General features: G+C 46.7%; 1 protein-coding gene across 1 annotated transcript; it reads right to left on the bottom strand.

Annotated features, from left to right (window-relative positions):
- Positions 1-3,160: 3,160 nt before the first annotated feature.
- LOC138370199 (keratinocyte proline-rich protein-like) lies at positions 3,161-5,978 on the bottom strand. Its single transcript, XM_069334193.1, has 2 exons — positions 5,962-5,978; positions 3,161-3,863 (listed from the first exon to the last, which is right to left on the bottom strand). The coding sequence occupies exons 1-2, from the start codon at positions 5,976-5,978 to the stop codon at positions 3,161-3,163; spliced, it is 720 nt and encodes a 239-aa protein (XP_069190294.1).
- Positions 5,979-22,570: the final 16,592 nt, after the last annotated feature.

Raw genomic sequence — 22,570 nt, 5'->3', positions numbered from 1 at the left:
GGGTGTGTGCGTGTGGGTGTGTGCGTGTGGGTGTGTGCGTGTGGGTGTGTGCGTGTGGGTGTGTGCGTGTGGGTGTGTGTGTGTGTGGGTGTGTGCGTGTGGGTGTGTGCGTGTGAGTGTGTGCGTGTGGGTGTGTGCGTGTGGGTGTGTGTGTGTGGGTGTGTGCGTGTGGGTGTGTGCGTGTGCGTGTGTGCGTGTGGGTGTGTGCTATGTCCCGTAACTATGGAAGGAAAATCATGGGTAGTTTCAGTCCTGTTATCATCCTTATTCTGGTGCGCTAGTTCAGTATCTAGGAACGGAGAGGATTCACTCACTCACTCACTCACACTCACTCACACTGATTCACTCCCTCACTCACACTCACTCACACTGATTCACTCCCTCACTCACACTCACTCACACTGATTCACTCCCTCACTCACACTCACTCACACTGATTCACTCCCTCACTCACACTCACTCACACTGATTCACTCCCTCACTAACTCAACTCAACCACTCAGAGAGAGAGAGAGAGAGAGAGAAACAGACAAGCAGATGATTTAACACGAAGAGACAAAGAATTAAAAAAAACGAACTTCCTTCATTGTATGTATACACTTACACTGTATCTATACACCTACACTGTATCCATACACCAACACTGTATCTATACACCTACACTGTATCCATACACCAACACTGTATCTATACACCAACACTGTATCTATACACCTACACTGTATCCATACACCAACACTGTATCTATACACCAACACTGTATCTATACACCTACACTGTATCCATACACCAACACTGTATCTATACACCTACACTGTATCCATACACCAACACTGTATCTATACACCAACACTGTATCTATACACCTACACTGTATCCATACACCAACACTGTATCTATACACCAACACTGTATCTATACCGCAACACTGTATCTATACCCCAACACTGTATCTATACACCAACACTGTATCTATACCCCAACACTGTATCTATACACCAACACTGTATCTATACCCCAACACTGTATCTATACACCAACACTGTATCTATACACCAACACTGTATCTATACACCAACACTGTATCTATACACCAACACTGTATCTATACACCAACACTAAATCCATACACGAATGTTGTATAAATTAAAACCTTTCTAGCTCCTATGAACTGTTGATACGAGGATTGAATCCGTTATCTTTTTCTGGAAGAAGATTAAAAGAGGAGGAGGAAGAATCAATTACATAGATAACCAGGAGTTATTCTCCCTTTACCCAGATTATGATAACATGTTTTAACGTGATATTATGATAACACGTTTTAACGTGATTTTTCCCAATCAGAGAAACCAATCACTCCCACACCTGACCTGTGCCCCCCCCCTCCACACCCCACACCACCCCCACCCCTCACCTAGTGTAAACTGTATACCCCACCAGTGTGAGGGAGTGTAGACTATGCCCCAACCAGTGTGAGGGAGTGTAGACTATGCCCCAACCAGTGTGAGGGAGTGTAGACTGTATACCCCACCAGTGTGAGGGAGTGTAGACTGTATACCCCACCAGTGTGAGGGAGTGTAGACTGTATACCCCACCAGTGCGGGGGAGTGTAAACTGTATACCCCACCAATGTGATTGAATGTAAACTGTATACCCCACTAGTTTGAGGGAGTGTAAACTGTATACCCCATCAGTGTGAGGGAGTATAAACTGTATGCCCCACCAATGTGAATGAGTGTAAACTGTATACCCCACCAGTGTGAAGGAGTGTAAATTATATACCCCACCAGTGTGAGGGAGTGTAAACTGTATACCCCACCAGTGTGAGGGAGTGTAGACTATATACCCCACCAGTGTGATGGAATGTAAACTGTATACCCCACTAGTTTGAGAGTGTAAACTGTATACCCACCAGTATGAGGTAGTGTAAACTGCATATCCCACCAGTGTGAGGGAGTGTAAACTGTATACACCACCAATGCGAGGGAGTGTAAACTATATACCCCACAAGTTTGAGGGGGTGTAAACTGTATACCCCACCAGTGTGAGGGAGTGTAAACTATATACCCACAAGTGTGAGGGAGTGTAAACTATATACCCCACCAATGTGAGGGAGTGTAAACTGTATACTCCACTAGTACGAGGGAGTGTAAACTGTATACTCCACTAGTATGAGGGAGTGTAAACTGTATATACCACCAATGTGAGGGCGTGTAAACTGTATACCCCCACCATTGTGAGGGATTGTAAACTGTATACCCCACCAATGTGAGGGCGTGTAAACTGTATACCCCACAAATGTGAGGGCGTGTAAACTGTATACCCCACCAGTATGAGGGAGTGTAAACTGTATACCCCACCAATGCGAGGGCGTGTAAACTGTATACCCCACCAGTGTGAGGACGTGTAAACTATATACCCCACCAATGTGAGGGCATGTAAACTGTATACCCCACCAGTGTGATAGAGTGTAAACTGTATACCCCACCAGTGTGAGGGACACAGGTGGCAGACATATGATTACTGAAATGATTTTCAGTTTTAATTAAGAACTACTGAAGCTTAGGAGGCAGAGAAATAGGAGGATAAAGAGGGAAGAGAAAGAGAAGGTGAAGAGAACCTCTAGCTCATAAAACCCGAGCCCTCCAGAACACTATAGAGGGCGAAACCGGTTGGGCAATGTTGTGTCTCTGTGAGAGAGTTCCTACTCCTCTAACCAAGCCATTCACCTGTTGTAACGTCAAAAACGCGGTGGTTTAGGCTCACCAAATATGCTCCATAGAACGCAGTCATCTAATTGCGAACGATGCGTTCATTTTGCGGTGCTTTGAATTTCACTAAAGCACTGATGTTTTGACGTTGTTCAAAACGTTAATATTTGATTGCATTATGAGAACCCACTCAAGCTTCGTATTAATGGTATACACAGCTTCGTATTAATGGTATACACAGCTTCGTATTAATGGTCTACACAGCTTCGTATTAATGGTATACTCAGCTTCGTATTAATGGTCTACACAGCTTCGTATTAATGGTATACTCAGCTTCGTATTAATGGTCTACACAGCTTCGTATTAAAGGTATACACAGCTTCGTATTAAAGGTATACACAGCTAAGTATTATAAGATGTTCTGAAGGTCAATGCTCTCTGCGGCTGAGTTAAAAAAAAATAGAAGCCGGACTGTTGACAAGGACGATAACAAGAGGCTCCGGCCTGTCAAGAGGCTCTGGCCTGTCAAGAGGCTCCGGCCTGTCAAGAGGCTCCTGCCTGTCAAGAGGCCCCGGCCTGTCAAGAGGCTCCTGCCTGTCAAGAGGCTCTGGCCTGTCAAGAGGCTCTGGCCTGTCAAGAGGCTCCGGCCTGTCAAGAGGCTCCTGCCTGTCAAGAGGCTCCGGCCTGTCAAGAGGCTCCTGCCTGTCAAGAGGCTCTGGCCTGTCAAGAGGCTCCTGCCTGTCAAGAGGCTCCGGCCTGTCAAGAGGCTCCTGCCTGTCAAGAGGCTCTGGCCTGTCAAGAGGCTCCGGCCTGTCAAGAGGCTCCGGCCTGTCAAGAGGCTCCGGCCTGTCAAGAGGCTCCGGCCTGTCAAGAGGCTCTGGCCTGTCAAGAGGCTCCGGCCTGTCAAGAGGCTCCGGCCTGTCAAGAGGCTCTGGCCTGTCAAGAGGCTCTGGCCTGTCAAGAGGCTCTGGCCTGTCAAGAGGCTCCGGCCTGTCAAGAGGCTCTGGCCTGTCAAGAGGCTCCGGCCTGTCAAGAGGCTCCGGCCTGTCAAGAGGCTCCGGCCTGTCAAGAGGCTCCTGCCTGTCAAGAGGCTCTGGCCTGTCAAGAGGCTCCTGCCTGTCAAGAGGCTCTGGCCTGTCAAGAGGCTCCGGCCTGTCAAGAGGCTCAAGTTGTCAAGCGATTCCGGTCTCTCAGGAGTCTCCATGCAGCCTGTCAAGAGATCAAGCTCTGGATTGATCAAGCTTTGACGCAACTCCTTACGAAACCTGTGCATCTCCCCTCAATCATATCCTTATATAGACAACCTCAAAGTACCTCACACCTAAATAGTTTCGTAAGACAATAAATAAATGATTAATAAATCCTTTTGCCTAGATTTTTTGGGGGGATAAAAACCTTTCCATCAAAAAAGTGTCAATTACTTTTTTTCTATCTTTTTTTAGGAGCTATTTTGCCACCACTTTTTTCAATTTAAATTTGAAGGCTGATGAACAGAGCTGTTGTGGGATGCAGTGACTCTGGAGCCTCAGATTGATGACAGAATCAACGTGATTCAGTCACAGTGTTGATGCGTTCGAAGTCATGTTACTTCGGAGGCTGATTCGGAGGTAAGTCTTGGTGATTCAGTTGTGGTCATGAGACAGTGAAGAGTAATCCTTAACTCTTTGCTTCAGTTCACCCAGCAGTAACTACGTACTAGGTTGTAAACCGATTGTCGGGTCGTGTTCCAGGGAAAACTAATAGAATAAATAGAATAAGAGAGAGAGAGACAGAGTGAGAGAGAGAGAGAGGGAGCGAGAGAGATTGAGAGAGATTGAGAGAGAAAGAGAGAGAAAGAGAAGAGAGAGAGAGAGAGAGAGAGAGAGAGAGAGAGAGAGAGAGAGAGAGAGAGAGAGAGAGAGAGAGAGAGAGAGAGAGAGAAGAGAGAAAGAGACAGAAAGAGAGAGAAAGAGACAGAAAGAGAGAGAGAGAGAGACAGAGACAGAGAGAGAGAGAGAGAGAAAGAGACAGAGACACAGAGAGAGAGAGAGAGAGAGAGAGAGAGAGAGAGAGAGAGAGAGAGAGAGAGAGAGAGAGAGAGAGAGAGAGAGAGAGAGAGAGAGAGAGAGACAAGAGAGAAAGAGACAGAAAGATAGAGAGAGAGAGAGAGAGAGAGAGAGAGAGAGAGAGAGAGAGAGAGAGAGAGAGAGAGAGAGAGAGAGAGAGAGAGAGAGAGACAGAGAGAGAGAGAGAGAGAGAGAGAGAGAGAGAGAGAGAGAGAGAGAGAGAGAGAGAGAGAGAGAGAGAGAGAAACTTCAAGCATGCCAGAGAAAGTCCGTATACCAAACATCTCAGGCCTCACCAGCAGAAATAGCAACCATAAATCCCATAGCGTGAGATGGCTGAGCACCGTTCGTCATTCTTAACGGGATCAAATACCATCATATATAAAAACAAAGTCGCCTTAATCCCCTAGAGATTGTAATTCCGCCCGACGATATAGCGTTTTGTCCAAATTTTGGCTAATTCTGCCAGACCTAACCTGGACGGTCTCCTTGTGGGAAAACTATACACCATTCTAGAGTGTGTATGGAATACACCATATACACCGGTGTATATGGTGTATATAGTTAGATAAACACCATACTGGTGCAACACTATTCATACACCATACCGAGAGACATACACAATACCGAAGAATACATATAACAATACTTGAAATCTGTGTTCGCCTATAGAAGGCAGCTCCTATTTATTTTGCCCCCAAACTGTTTTAATACATGTCCATCCTGCGCTTGAAACAATCCACCAATCCCAAGACTTAATACGTTACTCGGTAATTTGTTCCTTAAATCAACAACGCTGTTTCTAAACCAGTATTTACCCAGGTCTTTTCTAAACCAATATTTACCCAGGTCTGGCAATTGCAACATAATTGCCAAATATGAATGGCAATTATGTTCCAATTCCCATACAGTTAAAAAAAATCCTTCAGTTGTCAGCAGTAAACTGAATCTACCAACCTTTCAGTCAATTTAAAATTGATTTTGAAGTCTTCTAAATGTATTTCTCGCCCTCTTTCTGTATAATCCTGTCTCAATCCTGTCCAAATTGCTTGTGTGTGTTGCCGAGAACAAGAGGCCCTCAACTGGCATCACACCACCTCCTCTTTTATACAACAAATCCTTGTATAAGACAGGTGTATTAGACAGGTGTGTAAGACAGGTGTATAAGTCAGGTGTATAAGACAGGTTTGTTAGGGATTACATACTCTTCTCTCAATTTCATTTTTATTTCTTAAGTATTCTACTGTCTAGTGATATACTGTCTTCTCATAATATCCTCATATCCCTTTCACTTGGAAGGGGATATGAGGCAGACTAACAACTGGGATATGAGGATAAACTAAGAGCTAGGGATACAGGATAATGAGCCGGGATATGAGGGATTTTTTTTCTGGAATATGAGGATTGTGTTCAGTCACTCGGGTATCGGGGATCGAACGAAGACCCGCATGAAGCGTGAGTAATCTAGCAGAAACTGTTGCTCACCCGGAACAAAACTTAATTATTTAGTTCCAAGCTTAACTAACAAACACCTAGTTACAATATTAAAGGTCGTTTAATAATTACACTTCTGAATAGCATTTGAATACCAATGGTTTCCTAACTACCAGAATGAATGCAAGAGTCGTTTAGCTCCCTTGTGAGTTTATTCTGAGCAGGTGAACAACTACATACTGTTTAAATGGGACGCTGGTCCTTGTTAAACGTACGGACCAATCAGAACATTGGATTACTCCGCCTCTCAACCAGCCTGGAACTGCAAGAATAACATGGTTTGGGGGTTCAGTATTTGGTGTGTCTGTTGGTCTGGTTTGGTTTGGCTGGGGGCTACACCTTAGGTCACCTGGGTCACAGGGCAGGGGTCACATGGTAGGGGTCATATGGCAGGAGTCACATGGTAGGGGTCACATGGTAGGGGTCACATGACAGGGGTCACATGGTAGGGGTCATATGGCAGGGGTCACATGGTAGGGGTCATATGGCAGGGGTCACATGGTAGGGGTCACATGGCAGGGGTCACATGGTAGGGGTCACACGGCAGGAGTCACACGGCAGGGGTCACATGGTAGGGGTTATATGGCAGGGGTCACATGGCAGGGGTCACATGGCAGGGGTCACATAGCAGGGGTCACATAGCAGAGGTCACATAGTAGGGGTCACACGGCAGGGGTCACACGGCAGGGGTCACATGGCAGGGGTCACATAGCAGGGGTCACATGGCAGGGGTCACATGGCAGGGGTCACACGGCAGGGGTCACACGGAAGGGATCACATGCCAGGGGTCACATGGCAGGGGTCACATGGCAGGGGTCACATGGCAGGGGTCACATGGCAGGGGTCACATGGCAGGGGTCACATGGCAAGGGTCACATGGTAGGGGTCACATGGCAGGGGTCACACGGTAGGGGTCACACGGTAGGGGTCACATGGCAGGGGTCACATGGTAGGGGTCATATGACAGGGGTCACACGACAGGGGTCACACGGCAGGGGTCACACGGCAGGGGTCACATGGCAGGGGTCACACGGCAGGGGTCACATGGTAGGGGTCACACGGCAGGGGACACACGGCAGGGGTCACACGGCAGGGGTCACACAGCGGGGGGTCACACGGCAGGGGTCACATAGCAGGGGTCACATAGCAGGGGTCACAAGGCAGGGGTCACATAGCAGGGGTCACATGGCAGGGGACACATGGCAGGAGTCACACGGCAGGGGTCACATGGCAGGGGTCACATGGCAAGGGTCACATGGTAGGGGTCACATGGCAGGGGTCACATGGCAGGGGTCACACGGTAGGGGTCACATGGCAGGGGTCACATGGTAGGGGTCACACGGCAGGGGTCACACGGCAGGGGTCACACGGCAGGGGTCACACGGCAGGGGTCACATGGCAGGGGTCACATAGCAGGGGTCACATAGCAGGGGTCACATGGCAGGGGTCACATAGCAGGGGTCACATGGCAGGGGACACATGGTAGGGGTCACACGGCAGGGGTGGTATGGCAGGGGTCACATGGTAGGGGTCACATGGTAGGGGTCACATGGCAGGGGTCACATGGCAGGGGTCACACGGTAGGGGTCACACGGCAGGGGTCACATGGTAGGGGTCACATGGTAGGGGTCATATGACAGGGGTCACATGACAGGGGTCACACGGCAGGGGTCACACGGCAGGGGTCACATGGCAGGGGTCACATGGCAGGGGTCACATGACAGAGGTCACGTGGCAGGGGTCACATGGCAGGGATCACATGGCAGGGGTCACACGGCAGGGGTCACATGGCAGGGGTCACATGGCAGGGGTCACATGGCAGGGGTCATGTGGCAGGGGTCACATGGCAGGGGTCATGTGGCAGGGGTCACATGGTAGGGGTCATATGGTAGGGGTCACATGGCAGGGGTCACATGGTAGGGGTCACATGGCAGGGGTCACACGGAAGGGATCACATGCCAGGGGTCACATGGTAGGGGTCACATGGCAGGGGTCACACGGAAGGGGTCACACGGCAGGGGTCACATGGCAGGGGTCACATGGCAGGGGTCACACGGCAGGGTCACATGGTAGGGGTCACATGGCAGGGGTCACATGGCAGGGGTCACACGGCAGGGGTCACATGGCAGGGGTCACATGGCAGGGGTCACACGGCAGGGGTCACACGGCAGGGGTCACATGGCAGGGGTCACATGGTAGGGGTCACATGGCAGGGGTCACACGGCAGGGTCACATGGTAGGGGTCACATGGCAGGGGTCACACGGCAGGGGTCACACGGCAGGGGTCACATGGTAGGGGTCATATTGCAGGGGTCACATGGTAGGGGTCACACGGCAGGGGTCACATGGCAGGGGTCACACGGTAGGGGTCACATGGCAGGGGTCACATGGCAGGGGTCACATGGCAGGGGTCACACGGTAGGGGTCACATGGCAGGGGTCACATCTATGACCTTGAGTAAAGCCTATAATTTAAACCATTCATTAATAATTTATCAAGTTCTACCGGAATTAGCGAGTATCCCATAAGAACGGAACATATTTAGTCTGTCTGCTATCCTTTGGCCAGAACAGGAGGGTTTCAAGAGACACATTGCAACTACCCAACAGGGAGAGACAAACTGGAAGGGACAAGGCTCTGCAGCTCAGCATAACAAGAAGGTTTATCCCAACAGATTGGTATACCCTTAGTCTACCTGCTATCCTTTAGCTGTAAACCTCACTCAACCTCTCTTCAGGTCGTCGGGCACGCCACTCGTCCCTACCATCCTGATGACTTATCTTATCTTATCATGATCTTGCAATGTATAATTATATGAAGTATTCCACATATATAAATACATGGTAAAAGGAGTCATCTGATAGGGAGCCAAACATCAAAGACTTATCAACTTTCTACTAACAGTAATAGTTAGAGTTGAGCATATTTCGTGGATGACTTTGAATTCAAAGTAACCAATCGCAAAGAACCTGGTTTGAACTCAACCAGTAGGAACGCGCCCCTGGAGCCGAGCGCCACCATTGGCTAGGAAGCCGTAACGGCCAATCTGACAGATGAAACTGAAGATACAACACAATCCTGTATCTACATTTATCTATCATCTTAGTGATATTAAATCTATACACGATTGACAACCGCTGTAGGAGCAACTGTTGCAAATATGAGACGATTACCAGCATTAATAAAACAACAATTACAAGCGGAATGAAGCGATTTGAGGTAGACAAGAAGCAGCCCGTGACAGCTGACTAACACCCAGGTACCTACACCCAGGTACAGGGTCAAGATGCTGTGTCGTCTCCAGAGTAACCGTTGCATCACCAGTGTAATTACAACGACAGGCTGGTGGGGATTGTGGTAGGTTCGAACCCATACCAGAGAATGTGTGCTCCAGGGGACTCTAATCCCAGTCAGGCTACATCGGAAGCAACCTCGGGCGAGGTGAGGAAACCGATTGGACTCACTTCTTCCAATCAAGGTTCCAATCTTTGGTGTTTCTGGCAATAATCATCGAATCTCGTAGTGAGTACGTATTAACTCACTACGTATATGTATGTATGTATATATGTTTATATACTTGCACTACGTATATGTATTTATATTTGTTTATGTATGTATAAACCGAATGAATACCATCAATGGATTCTATCACCCGGTACAGACTTTCCTAATTCCTTCCCTACCTCCATCTACCACCATCTACCACCATCTACCAATGACCACAACCACTTAGCATCAACGTAACGGCCTACACAATTCCAATCCCTCCGTTGTAAACAATCACTGTAAATGTCAACTTTCAATCCATTTCAATCCCTCCGTTGTAAACAATCATTGTAAATGTCAACTTTCAATCCATTCCAATCCCTCCGTTGTAAACAATCACTGTAAATGTCAACTTTCAATCCATTCCAATCCCTTCGTTGTAAACATTTTCGCATGTTAGAGCCGGCCATCCGGGCGTCAGAATCACCATCTTAAACTCTCCAACAACCTTTCAATCCTCAGACTTGATCCGGAAGCCTTTTGAGACGAGACTTTGAGTGGATGGAGGGCAAGACGCCGAGCCTTTCAAGTCTAGGCAAATAGCATCTTCAATTTAAGTCAGGATTCTGGGACGTTTTCTCTTGTCCAGTCAGGCAGTCCGGGGCAGGTTAACTGCTCCTCTCAGTCATGTTCAAGGGCAGGATTTCTCCAGCTGTTTACAGGTATGTAAGTGTGTTTAAGTGAGTTTTAGAGTGTTTAAGTGTGTTTTAGAGTGTTTAAGTGTGTTTCAGAGTGTTTAAGTGTTTAAGTGTGTTTTAGAGTGTTTAAGTGTGTTTAAGTGTGTTTTAGAGTGTTTACGTGTGTTTCAGAGTGTTTAAGTGTGTTTTAGTCGTGTTTAAGTGTGTTTTAGAGTGTTTAAGTGTGTTTACGTGTGTTTCAGAGTGTTTAAGTGTGTTTTAGTCGTGTTTAAGTGTGTTTTAGAGTGTTTAAGTGTGTTTCAGAGTGTTTAAGTGTGTTTTAGTCGTGTTTAAGTGTGTTTAAGTGTGTTTAAGTGTGTTTTAGAGTGTTTAAGTGTGTTTAAGTGTGTTTTAGAGTGTTTAAGTGTGTTTTGAGTGTTTTAGAGTGTTTAAGTGTGTTTTAGAGTGTTTACGTGTGTTTCAGAGTGTTTAAGTGTGTTTTAGTCGTGTTTAAGTGTGTTTTAGAGTGTTTAAGTGTGTTTAAGTGTGTTTAAGTGTGTTTTAGAGTGTTTAAGTGTGTTTTAGAGTGTTTAAGTGTGTTTTGAGTGTTTAAGTGTGTTTTAGAGTGTTTAAGTGTGTTTTAGAGTGTTTAAGTGTGTTTTAGTCGTGTTTTAGAGTGTTTAAGTGTTTAAGTGTGTTTTAGTGTGTTTTAGAGTGTTTAAGTGTGTTTTAGAGTATTTAAGTGTGTTTTAGTCGTGTTTTAGAGTGTTTAAGTGTTTAAGTGTGTTTTAGTGTGATTTAGAGTGTTTAAGTGTGTTTTAGTGTGTTTTAGAGTGTTTAAGTGTGTTTTAGTGAGTTTTAGAGTGTTTAAGTGTGTTTTAGAGTGTTTAAGTGTGTTTTAGTCGTGTTTTAGAGTGTTTAAGTGTGTTTTAGTGTGATTTAGAGTGTTTAAGTGTGTTTTAGTGTGTTTTAGAGTGTTTAAGTGTGTTTAAGTGTGTTTTAGAGTGTTTAAGTGTGTTTTAGTGTGATTTAGAGTGTTTAAGTGTGTTTTAGTGTGTTTTAGAGTGTTTAAGTGTGTTTTAGTGTGTTTTAGAGTGTTTAAGTATGTTTTAGAGTGTTTAAGTGTGTTTTAGAGTGTTTAAGTGTGTTTTAGTCGTGTTTCAATCGTGTTCGAGTGCGTAGCTCTTGGACCCCGCCTTTCTAACCAATCTATTTTTTTCTCCTATGTCTACTACATATATTTTCTAACACACATACACTCATCTCCAGGAAGCAGCTGTCTAACTCCCAGGTCCCTATTTATTGCTAGGTGAACAGGTGCATCAGGGTGACAAAAAACTTTGGCCATTTTGTTTCTGCCATCTCCGGGGATCGAACCCGGAACCTAGGATTACGAGTCCAGAGCGCTGTCTGCTCAGCTATCAAGCCCCCCTGATATGTAAATGTGTACCCACCCTGTGTGTGTGTGTACTCACCTATTTGTGCTTGCGGGGGTTGAGCTCTGGCTCTTTGGTCCCGCCTCTCAACTGTCAATCAACTGGTTTACAGGTTCCTGAGCCTACTGGGCTCTATCATATCTACATTTGAAACTGTGTATGGAGTCAGCCTCCACCACATCACTGCCTAATGCATTCCACCTGTTAACTACTCTGACACTGAAAAAGTTCCTTCTAATGTCCCTGTGGCTCATGTGGGTACTCAGTTTCCACCTGTGTCCCCTTGTTCGCGTCCCACCAGTGTTGAATAGTTTATCCTTGTTTACCCGGTTGATTCCCCTGAGGATTTTGTAGGTTGTGATCATGTCCTCCCTTACTCTTCTGTCCTCCAGGGTCGTAAGGTGCATTTCCCGCAGCCTTTCCTCGTAACTTATGCCTCTTATTTCAGGAACTAGTCTAGTGGCATACCTTTGGACTTTTTCCAGCTTCGTCTTGTGCTTGACAAGGTACGGGCTCCATGCTGGGGCTGCATACTCCAGGATTGGTCTTACGTATGTGGTGTACAAGATTCTGAATGATTCCTTACACAGGTTCCTGAACGATGCTGTGTGTGTGTGTGTGTGTGTGTGTGTGTGTGTGTGTGTGTGTGTGTGTGTGTGTGTGTGTGTGTGTGTGTGTGTGTGTGAGTGTGTTGGGCTGTACTTGCACTATTCCTATATCTTTTCGTATTTGTAATTATCTTTCGTTACCTTAACCATTTACGCCCCAAACAAAGTCATATCATACGACTCTGAACGAAGTCTTTTGATTTAGCTCCTCTTAGACGAGAATACAATTAATTAATAGTAACTCTACAAATAAAAAAAATAGATTCAACTTTTTTAGATATCTCATAATTTAAAAAAATGATGACTTTTATTAATTAATATGTCCGCATTTTTGGGGCGCTATCTGGATTAAAGTATTTATTGTTTATCGCGTCTCTAAGGCGATAACCAACTTAATAAATTATCTTTTCAACTTTCATGGTCACTATAGTTCATGGTTACTGTATTATACAGTGTACAGGGATCTATGTGTGTACAGTGTACCATAGTTCATTATATTATACTCTGCATTATACAGTGTACCATAGTTCATTGTTACTGTATTATTCAGTGTGCCATAGTTCATGGTACACTGTATTATACAGTGTACAGAGATCTATATATATAGTGTACCATAGCTCATTATATTATACACTGCATTATACAGTGTACCATAGTTCATTGTTACTGTATTATTCAGTGTGCCATAGTTCATGGTTACTGCATTATACAGTGTACAGGGATCTATGTGTGTACAGTGTACCATAGTTCATTATATTATATACTGCATTATACAGTGTTCCATAGTTTATTGTTACTGTATTATTCAGTGTACTGTATTATTCATGGTTACTGTATTATACAGAGTACATAGTTCATGGTTCTGAATTCTATCGAAAATGGGTCTAAACTTACACGAAGATGAAAATAAATAAATAACTCGCTTAATCTCAATGATGAACTTACAGCTGGTGATACAACATTACAGTCAGATGCCTGTAATCCTTTGGATAGAATAACGTTGTTCATTAGCCACAATACAGAGTAATACAGCACTGGAATGCTGTAAAACACCATTACATCATTGACTGTAATGGATCAAAGCCATTAGCGTGCCCAAGGGAGCAATTATCATTCTTTCCTCCTTCATGGCCATTACAATGGAGAATTAAAGCTCTCACGAGAAGTTCCCAGGCTTTTGAATTCCAGGCGCAACACCGTGGAAGCCATTACCGCGGAGCTGGACCACTCAGACGGCGGTGCTGAAGGAGGAGCAGAAGCAGGAGGAAGGCTTTAATTCTGCGGGAGCAGCGGGCGCCTCGATTCCCGCCCGTCCAGCGACGCTGCTCAATGTTCTCAGCGGTAAGGGAAGATCGCGCGGGCTTCAAGCGCGGGTAAACGGCTCGTTGGCAGCCTCCACACCTGCTGCTAACAACACCTTCTTGCGAAACCGGTTCACACACCTGGGTTTCCCCTCCGTCTTCCCCTTCTTCTCTTTAGTCTTTACCTCCGCGTTATTCTCATTTCTGTCTGCTCCTCTCCTTCCTCTGCCTCATCGCTAGCTGTTTTTACTCGATATTTTCACTCTCACGTATTCCACCTCCGTCTTTCCTCCTCCTCTGACGACGACGAGGACGACGACGACGAGGACGACGACGACGAGGACGACGACGACGACGACGAGGACGACGACGACGAGGACGACGACGACGAGGACGACGACGACGAGGACGACGACGACGAGGACGACAACGACGAGGACGACGACGACGAGGACGACGACGACGAGGACGACGACGACGAGGACGACGACGACGAGGACGACGACGACGAGGACGACGAGGACGAGGACGACGACGACGACGAGGACGACGAGGACGAGGACGACGACGACGAGGACGACGACGAGGGGATATGACTATCTTCCTCACAAGAACATTTTTGTTTCCCAGATGCTATTTTGTATTCGAGTTACGTTTCTTTGTTGGGCCGGACGACACACCCTGCTTCACACCCTGCCCTCACACCCTGCCCTCACACCCTGCCCTCACACCCTGCCCTCACACCCTACCCTCACACCCTGCCCTCACACCCTGCCCTCACACCCTGCCCTCACACCCTGCCCTCACACCCTGCCCTCACACCCTGCCCTCACACCCTGCCTCACACCCTGCCTCACACCCTGCCCTCACACCCTGCCCTCACACCCTGCCCTCACACCCTGCCCTCACACCCTGCCTCACACCCTGCCCTCACACCCTGCCTCACACCCTGCCTCACACCCTGCCCTCACACCCTGCCCTCACACCCTGCCCTCACACCCTGCCCTCACACCCTGCCTCACACCCTGCTTCACACCCTGCCCTCACACCCTGCCCTCACACCCTGCCTCACACCCTGCCTCACACCCTGCCCTCACACCCTACCCTCACACCCTGCCCTCACACCCTGCCCTCACACCCTGCCTCACACCCTGCCTCACACCCTGCCCTCACACCCTACCCTCACACCCTGCCCTCACACCCTACCTCACACCCTGCCCTCACACCCTGCCCTCACACCCTACCTCACACCCTGCCCTCACACCCTACCCTCACACCCTGCCCTCACACCCTACCTCACACCCTGCCCTCACACCCTGCCCTCACACCCTACCTCACACCCTGCCCTCACACCCTACCTCACACCCTGCCCTCACACCCTACCCTCACACCCTGCCCTCACACCCTGCCTCACACCCTGCCCTCACACCCTACCTCACACCCTGCCCTCACACTCTACCTCACACCCTGCCCTCACACCCTACCTCACACCCTGCCCTCACACCCTACCTCACACCCTGCCCTCACACCCTACCTCACACCCTGCCCTCACACCCTGCCCTCACACCCTACCCTCACACCCTGCCCTCACACCCTACCTCACACCCTGCCCTTACACCCTACCTCACACCCTGCCCTCACACCCTACCCTCACACCCTGCCCTCACACCCTACCTCACACCCTGCCCTTACACCCTACCTCACACCCTGCCCTCACACCCTACCTCACACCCTGCCCTCACACCCTACCCTCACACCCTGCCCTTACACCCTACCTCACACCCTGCCCTCACACCCTACCCTCACACCCTGCCCTCACACCCTACCTCACACCCTGCCCTTACACCCTACCCTCACACCCTGCCCTTACACCCTACCTCACACCCTGCCCTCACACCCTACCCTCACACCCTGCCCTTACACCCTACCCTCACACCCTGCCCTCACACCCTACCCTCACACCCTGCCCTCACACCCTACCTCACACCCTGCCCTTACACCCTACCTCACACCCTGCCCTTACACCCTACCTCACACCCTGCCCTTACACCCTACCTCACACCCTGCCCTCACACCCTACCTCACACCCTGCCCTCACACCCTACCTCACACCCTACCCTCACACCCTACCTCACACCCTGCTTCACACCCTGCCCTCACACCCTACCTCACACCCTGCCCTCACACCCTACCCTCACACCCTGCCCTCACACCCTACCTCACACCCTGCCCTTACACCCTACCTCACACCCTGCCCTCACACCCTACCTCACACCCTGCCCTCACACCCTACCCTCACACCCTGCCCTCACACCCTACCTCACACCCTGCCCTTACACCCTACCTCACACCCTGCCCTTACACCCTACCTCACACCCTGCCCTTACACCCTACCTCACACCCTGCCCTCACACCCTACCCTCACACCCTGCCCTCACACCCTACCTCACACCCTGCCCTTACACCCTACCTCACACCCTGCCCTTACACCCTACCTCACACCCTGCCCTTACACCCTACCTCACACCCTGCCCTCACACCCTACCTCACACCCTGCCCTCACACCCTACCTCACACCCTACCCTCACACCCTACCTCACACCCTGCTTCACACCCTGCCCTCACACCCTACCTCACACCCTGCCCTCACACCCTACCTCACACCCTGCCCTCACACCCTACCTCACACCCTGCCCTTACACCCTACCTCACACCCTGCCCTCACACCCTACCTCACACCCTGCCCTCACACCCTACCTCACACCCTACCCTCACACCCTACCTCACACCCTGCTTCACACCCTGCCCTCACACCCTACCTCACACCCTGCCCTCACACCCTACCTCACACCCTACCCTCACACCCTACCTCACACCCTGCTTCACACCCTACCTCACACCCTGCCCTCACACCCTACCTCACACCCTGCCCTCACACCCTGCCCTCACACCCTACCTCACACCCTGCCCTCACACCCTACCTCACACCCTACCCTCACACCCTACCCTCACACACTGCCCTCACACCCTGCCTCACACCCTGCCCTCACACCCTGCCCTCACACCCTACCCTCACACCCTACCCTCACACACTGCCCTCACACCCTGCCTCACACCCTGCCCTCACACCCTGCCCTCACACCCTACCTCACACCCTACCCTCACACACTTCCCTCACACCCTGCCTCACACCCTGCCTCACACCCTACCCTCACACCCTGCCTCACACCCTACCCTCACACCCTACCCTCACACCCTGCCTCACACCCTACCCTCACACCCTGCCTCACACCCTACCCTCACACCCTACCCTCACACCCTGCCTCACACCCTACCCTCACACCCTGCCTCACACCCTACCCTCACACCCTACCCTCACACCCTACCCTCACACCCTACCCTCACACCCTGCCTCACACCCTACCCTCACACCCTGCCTCACACCCTACCCTCACACCCTACCCTCACACCCTGCCTCACACCCTACCCTCACACCCTGCCTCACACCCTACCCTCACACCCTACCCTCACACCCTACCCTCACACCCTGTCTCACACCCTACCCTCACACCCTGCCTCACACCCTACCCTCACACCCTACCCTCACACCCTGCCTCACACCCTACCCTCACACCCTACCCTCACACCCTACCCTCACACCCTATCCTCACACCCTACCCTCACACCCTACCCTCACACCCTGCCTCACACCCTGCCTCACACCCTGCCTCACACCTTGCCTCACACCCTGCCTCACACCCTACCCTCACACCCTACTCCTCACACCCTACCCTCACACCCTGCCTCACACCCTACCCTCACACCCTACCCTCACACCCTGCCTCACACCCTGCCTCACACCCTACCCTCACACCCTACCCTCACACCCTGCCTCACACCCTGCCACAGCGCCAAGCCTCGAACCATTGACTCGACCCCAGGTTCGGCTTTAACCCGGGTCATCCCTACCGGGACCACACAACATAGGTCATCCCAGGAGTGACCTCCAACACTGTACCTCCAACACTGCACCTCCAACACTGTACCTCCAACACTGCACCTCCAACACTGCACCTCCAACACTGTACCTCCAACACTGCACCTCCAACACTGCACCTCCATCACTCAGTGACCTACCATGACTGCTGGAAGCGAGGGTAAACCTTACCTGCTGGGGCTCGTGGCCTGTAAACTGAAGTATACCTGAACAGGTGATGGGAGAGGTATACTGGGAGAGAGAGATGGGAGAGGTATAGTGGGAGGAGCAGAGATGGGAGAGGTATACTGGGAGAGAGAGATGGGAGAGGTATAGTGGGAGGAGCAGAGATGGGAGAGGTATACTGGGAGAGAGAGATGGGAGAGGTATAGTGGGAGGAGCAGAGATGGGAGAGGTATACTGGGAGAGAGAGATGGGAGAGGTATAGTGGGAGGAGCAGAGATGGGAGAGGTATACTGGGAGAGAGAGATGGGAGAGGTATAGTGGGAGGAGCAGAGATGGGAGAGGTATACTGGGAGAGAGAGATGGGAGAGGTATAGTGGGAGGAGCAGAGATGGGGGAAGAGTAGGGAGGGAAGGGAGAGAGGAGAAGAACCGGAAATATGTCATTAGTTGAGTTTTTAATTAGTTTAGAACAGTCTAAAAGCCTCTGTCTCTCTCTGTCTCTCTCTCTCTCTCTCTCTCTCTCTCTCTCTCTCTCTCTCTCTCTCTCTCTCTCTCTCTCTCTCTCTCTCTCTCTCTCTCTCTCTCTCTCTCTCTCTCTCTCTCTCGCACTATTAAAACCAAGGTTGTCATGGCCTTCCACTGCACAATACGAATAGAGTCACTGCTTCACTGCCAGGAAAAAAGGCACTGCCATTTTTCCGTAGTCTTGTCACAAGGCCCTTACGCATACACACACACTCGTCTCCTCAGGCAACATCTGTGTGCAGTTTTGCAACGTTTAAAAGCACACTGCTGTTGACTGTATGCCTAAGAAAACACTAATTTGCATATTTCTTCCCTCAAGGACTAAGGCAGTGTACTCGTTTTTCCATTGTTAAAGTTAAAGTTATGTCGCGTTTTATATTTATATATATATATATATATATATATATATATATATATATATATATATATATATATATATATATATATATATATATATATATATATATATATATATATATATATATATATATATATGTGTGGTGGAGAGGGTTAAGGCGTACCTGTTATGCCAGTTGCTGGAAGGCTTCTGTGCTGGCTAGGGTTCGAGTCTCCTGGTGGGAAAGTGTTCTAAAGTTATATATATATATATATATATATATATATATATATATATATATATATATATATATATATATATATATATATATATATTAGTATATTTTGGTAGCAGTCTTTCCTGTAGACATATATTATTAAATATAACCGAAAATGTAAGATTAATGATTCTAACACGAATTTTCTCTATCTTTCTTACGTTTCTTTTCACTGTTGATGGTAATTCAAAGATCAATTCTCCAAAATTCATTTTTATTTCTAGTCTGACGCGACACTTGAGCGCGTTTCGTAAAACTTATTACATTTTTAAAGACTTTAGTTTACAAACACACAACTGAAACTGAATAGAGCTTACACATCTTTTTATTACACGATTTTATTAGGCGTTTAACGATGCATAAGCAACAGGGCTCCATTAAGGAACATATAATCTCTTCCCACAACCAAACCATCGCCAGAGAAATCCTAGTAAACAACACAGAAATCATCGATAGATACAGCGATAGCAGGCGGCTTGACGTTTGCGAGGCACTACACATTAGGAAGTCAACACCAGCAATCAACAGCCAATTAATGCACAACTATATTCTACCCACCTCAAGACTCCGCTCCAATATAGAAGCATCAAGAAATATGGACCAATAGGCTTTCTACAATCACTTCCATTTCAATACCCATTGTTTCGTGTTCTGTCTTGTGTTGATGAAATTAATACCCTATTAATGCCACCTCACCCCATCCACCTCACTCAAATGTAGATATAAACAAAACCGGAGATGTGTAAGTTCTATTCAGTTGTGTATTTGTAAACTAAAGTCTTTGAAAATGTAATAAGTTTTACGAAACGCGCTTGTGTCGCGTCAGACTAGAAATAAAAATGAATTTTGGAGAATTGACTCTTGAATTACCTCCAACAGTGAAAAGAAATGTACGAAAGATTGAGAAAATATGTGTTAGAATTATTAATCTTACTTTTTCGGTCATATTTAATAATATATGTCTACAGGAAAGACTGCTACCAAAATATACTAATATATATATATTGGTATATATAATATATATATATATATATATTATATATATATATATATATATATATATATATATATATATATATATATATATATATATATATATATATATATATTGGTAGCAATCTTTCTTGTAAATATATGTTATTGAATATGACCGAAAGGGTAAGATTAATAATTCTAACACGAATCTTCTCAATATTTCTTACGTTTTTCTTAACTGTCGAGGGTAATTGAAAAATTAACTCAGCAAAATTCATTTTTTTTAACATTTTTATTTTTGATCTGACGCCTAAAAGCGTTTCGTAAGGGCTTCTTACATTCTCAAAGACTGGTTTACACATCATGCTTATATTTGTTTTGGGTAAGGTGGGTATATATTGGATATGAAAACATAAGAACACATGAACGAAAAGATAATGATGGATTATTTACTTTACACTCGTTGGGTTCGTATCTCCGTGAGTATACCTTACTGTAAACTGTGTATTGTAAGAGGGATAATACCTCCTTGAGTTTACCTTCCTTCAAATCAGCCCTCGTAAGAGAGGTAAAATATTATCCCTGTCTCCCGCACCAAATGTATTTTCCCTTCATCATCATAAATGAAGTCTCAATTGACCACACAATTGCAAATTGCCGTGTTGCAACCATTTGCAATTGCAAAAACACAGAGGCAATATTTTTAGGTGGCTTTAAGTTCGCTTCCGCTTCGAAATTATGTCCAAAAACAGCAAACGATATATTTCTAGCAATAGTCTTCCAGCAGTATATATATATATATATATATATATATATATATATATATATATATATATATATATATATATATATATATATATATATATATATATATATATATTTATATATATATATATATATATATATATATATATATATATATATTTATATATATATATATATATATATATATATATATATATATATATATATATATATATTTATATATATATATATATATATATATATATATATATATATATATATATTATTAAATATGACCGAAAAAGTAAGATTCCTCCGTTTTATGAGCTGTGGAAAAGAAGTTCCTGTAAAATAGTCTAATAGGGGGTATAGGTGTTGTGTTAGTTGTCTCTTCAGAGGTTGCATGGCGTTTTACTTTCCTTCTTATGATGTCTTCAACGAAACCATTGGAGAAGCCGTTGTTGACTAGGACCTGCCTTACCCTGCAGAGTTCTTCGTCGACTTGCTTCCATCCTGAGCTGTGGCTGAGAGCACGGTCGACATAAGCGTTAACAACACTCCTCTTGTACCTGTCCGGGCAGTCACTGTTGGCATTCAGGCACATTCCTATGTTTGTTATGTTAGTGTAGACTGCGGTGTGGAAACCTCCGCTCCTTTCCATGACTGTTACATCTAGAAAGGGCAGCTTCCCATCCTTCTCCATCTCGTAAGTGAAACTCAACACAGAATTCTGCTCAAATGCCTCCTTCAGCTCCTGCAGATGTCTGACATCAGGTACCTGTGTAAAAATGTCGTCAACATACCTGCAGTATATGGCCGGTTTCAAGTTCATGTCGACTAAGACTTTTTGCTCGATGGTACCCATGTAGAAGTTCGCAAACAGGACACCTAGGGGAGAACCCATGGCGACCCCATCTACTATATATATATATATATATATATATATATATATATATATATATATATATATATATATATATATATATATATATATATATATATATATATATATATATTGGTGTATACTGGCAGCAGGCTTTCTTTTATGCATGTCTCATTGAATATGACAGCATAATCCGTATTTACTATTTTCTGATTTAGGTGATTTGTTTTTAGGTGAAGAAAAGAATTGAATAACTGAAGAATATATTACACTAATTAAAAAATCGCACAACATTTCGAACCTCCATGGTTCATTCTCAAGTGAAAAGAAATTACAGAACTCGTTAATTTATGCCAGTACGGGGTCAGGCGATAAGACAAGTACAAGAAAGGTAAAGACAAGGGGGATACATAGGGGATAAGAGGGGACGAAGCTCTTACAAACATTAATAAGGTGTAATTGGCCTGTTATGTTGAGCAGTGTCTTCTGTGTTGGCATCGTTATGTTCTGGTCTTGTCCTTACTCTCATGGTGGGTAGAGTAAATAGTTCCGGGATTTGGGTGTTCATGGTAGGTTGTTCTATTCTTATGTGAATTGCCTCAAGAATTTGTAATCTTCTTGCATCTTGGGTTTTGTCTATTATACAGGTATTCTTGTTCAACATTTCTCTTGTTAGGGTGATGTCATGGGCTTGTTCTCACCTGTGTGTGTTCGGTTCTCACCTGTGTGTGTTCGGTTCTCACCTGTGTGTGTTCGGTTCTCACCTGTGTGTGTTCGGTTCTCACCTGTGTGTGTTCGGATCTCACCTGTGTGTGTTCGATTCTTACCTGTGTGTGTTCGGTTCTCACCTGTGTGTGTTCGGTTCTCACCTGTGTGTGTTCGGTTCTCACCTGTGTGTGTTCGGTTCTCA

This window comes from Procambarus clarkii, chromosome 31 (genome assembly GCF_040958095.1).
Source record: "Procambarus clarkii isolate CNS0578487 chromosome 31, FALCON_Pclarkii_2.0, whole genome shotgun sequence".
NCBI lineage: Eukaryota > Metazoa > Arthropoda > Malacostraca > Decapoda > Cambaridae > Procambarus > Procambarus clarkii.
The sequence above is the reverse complement of the archived record's forward strand: the minus strand, read 5'-3'. Positions and strand labels throughout refer to the sequence as shown.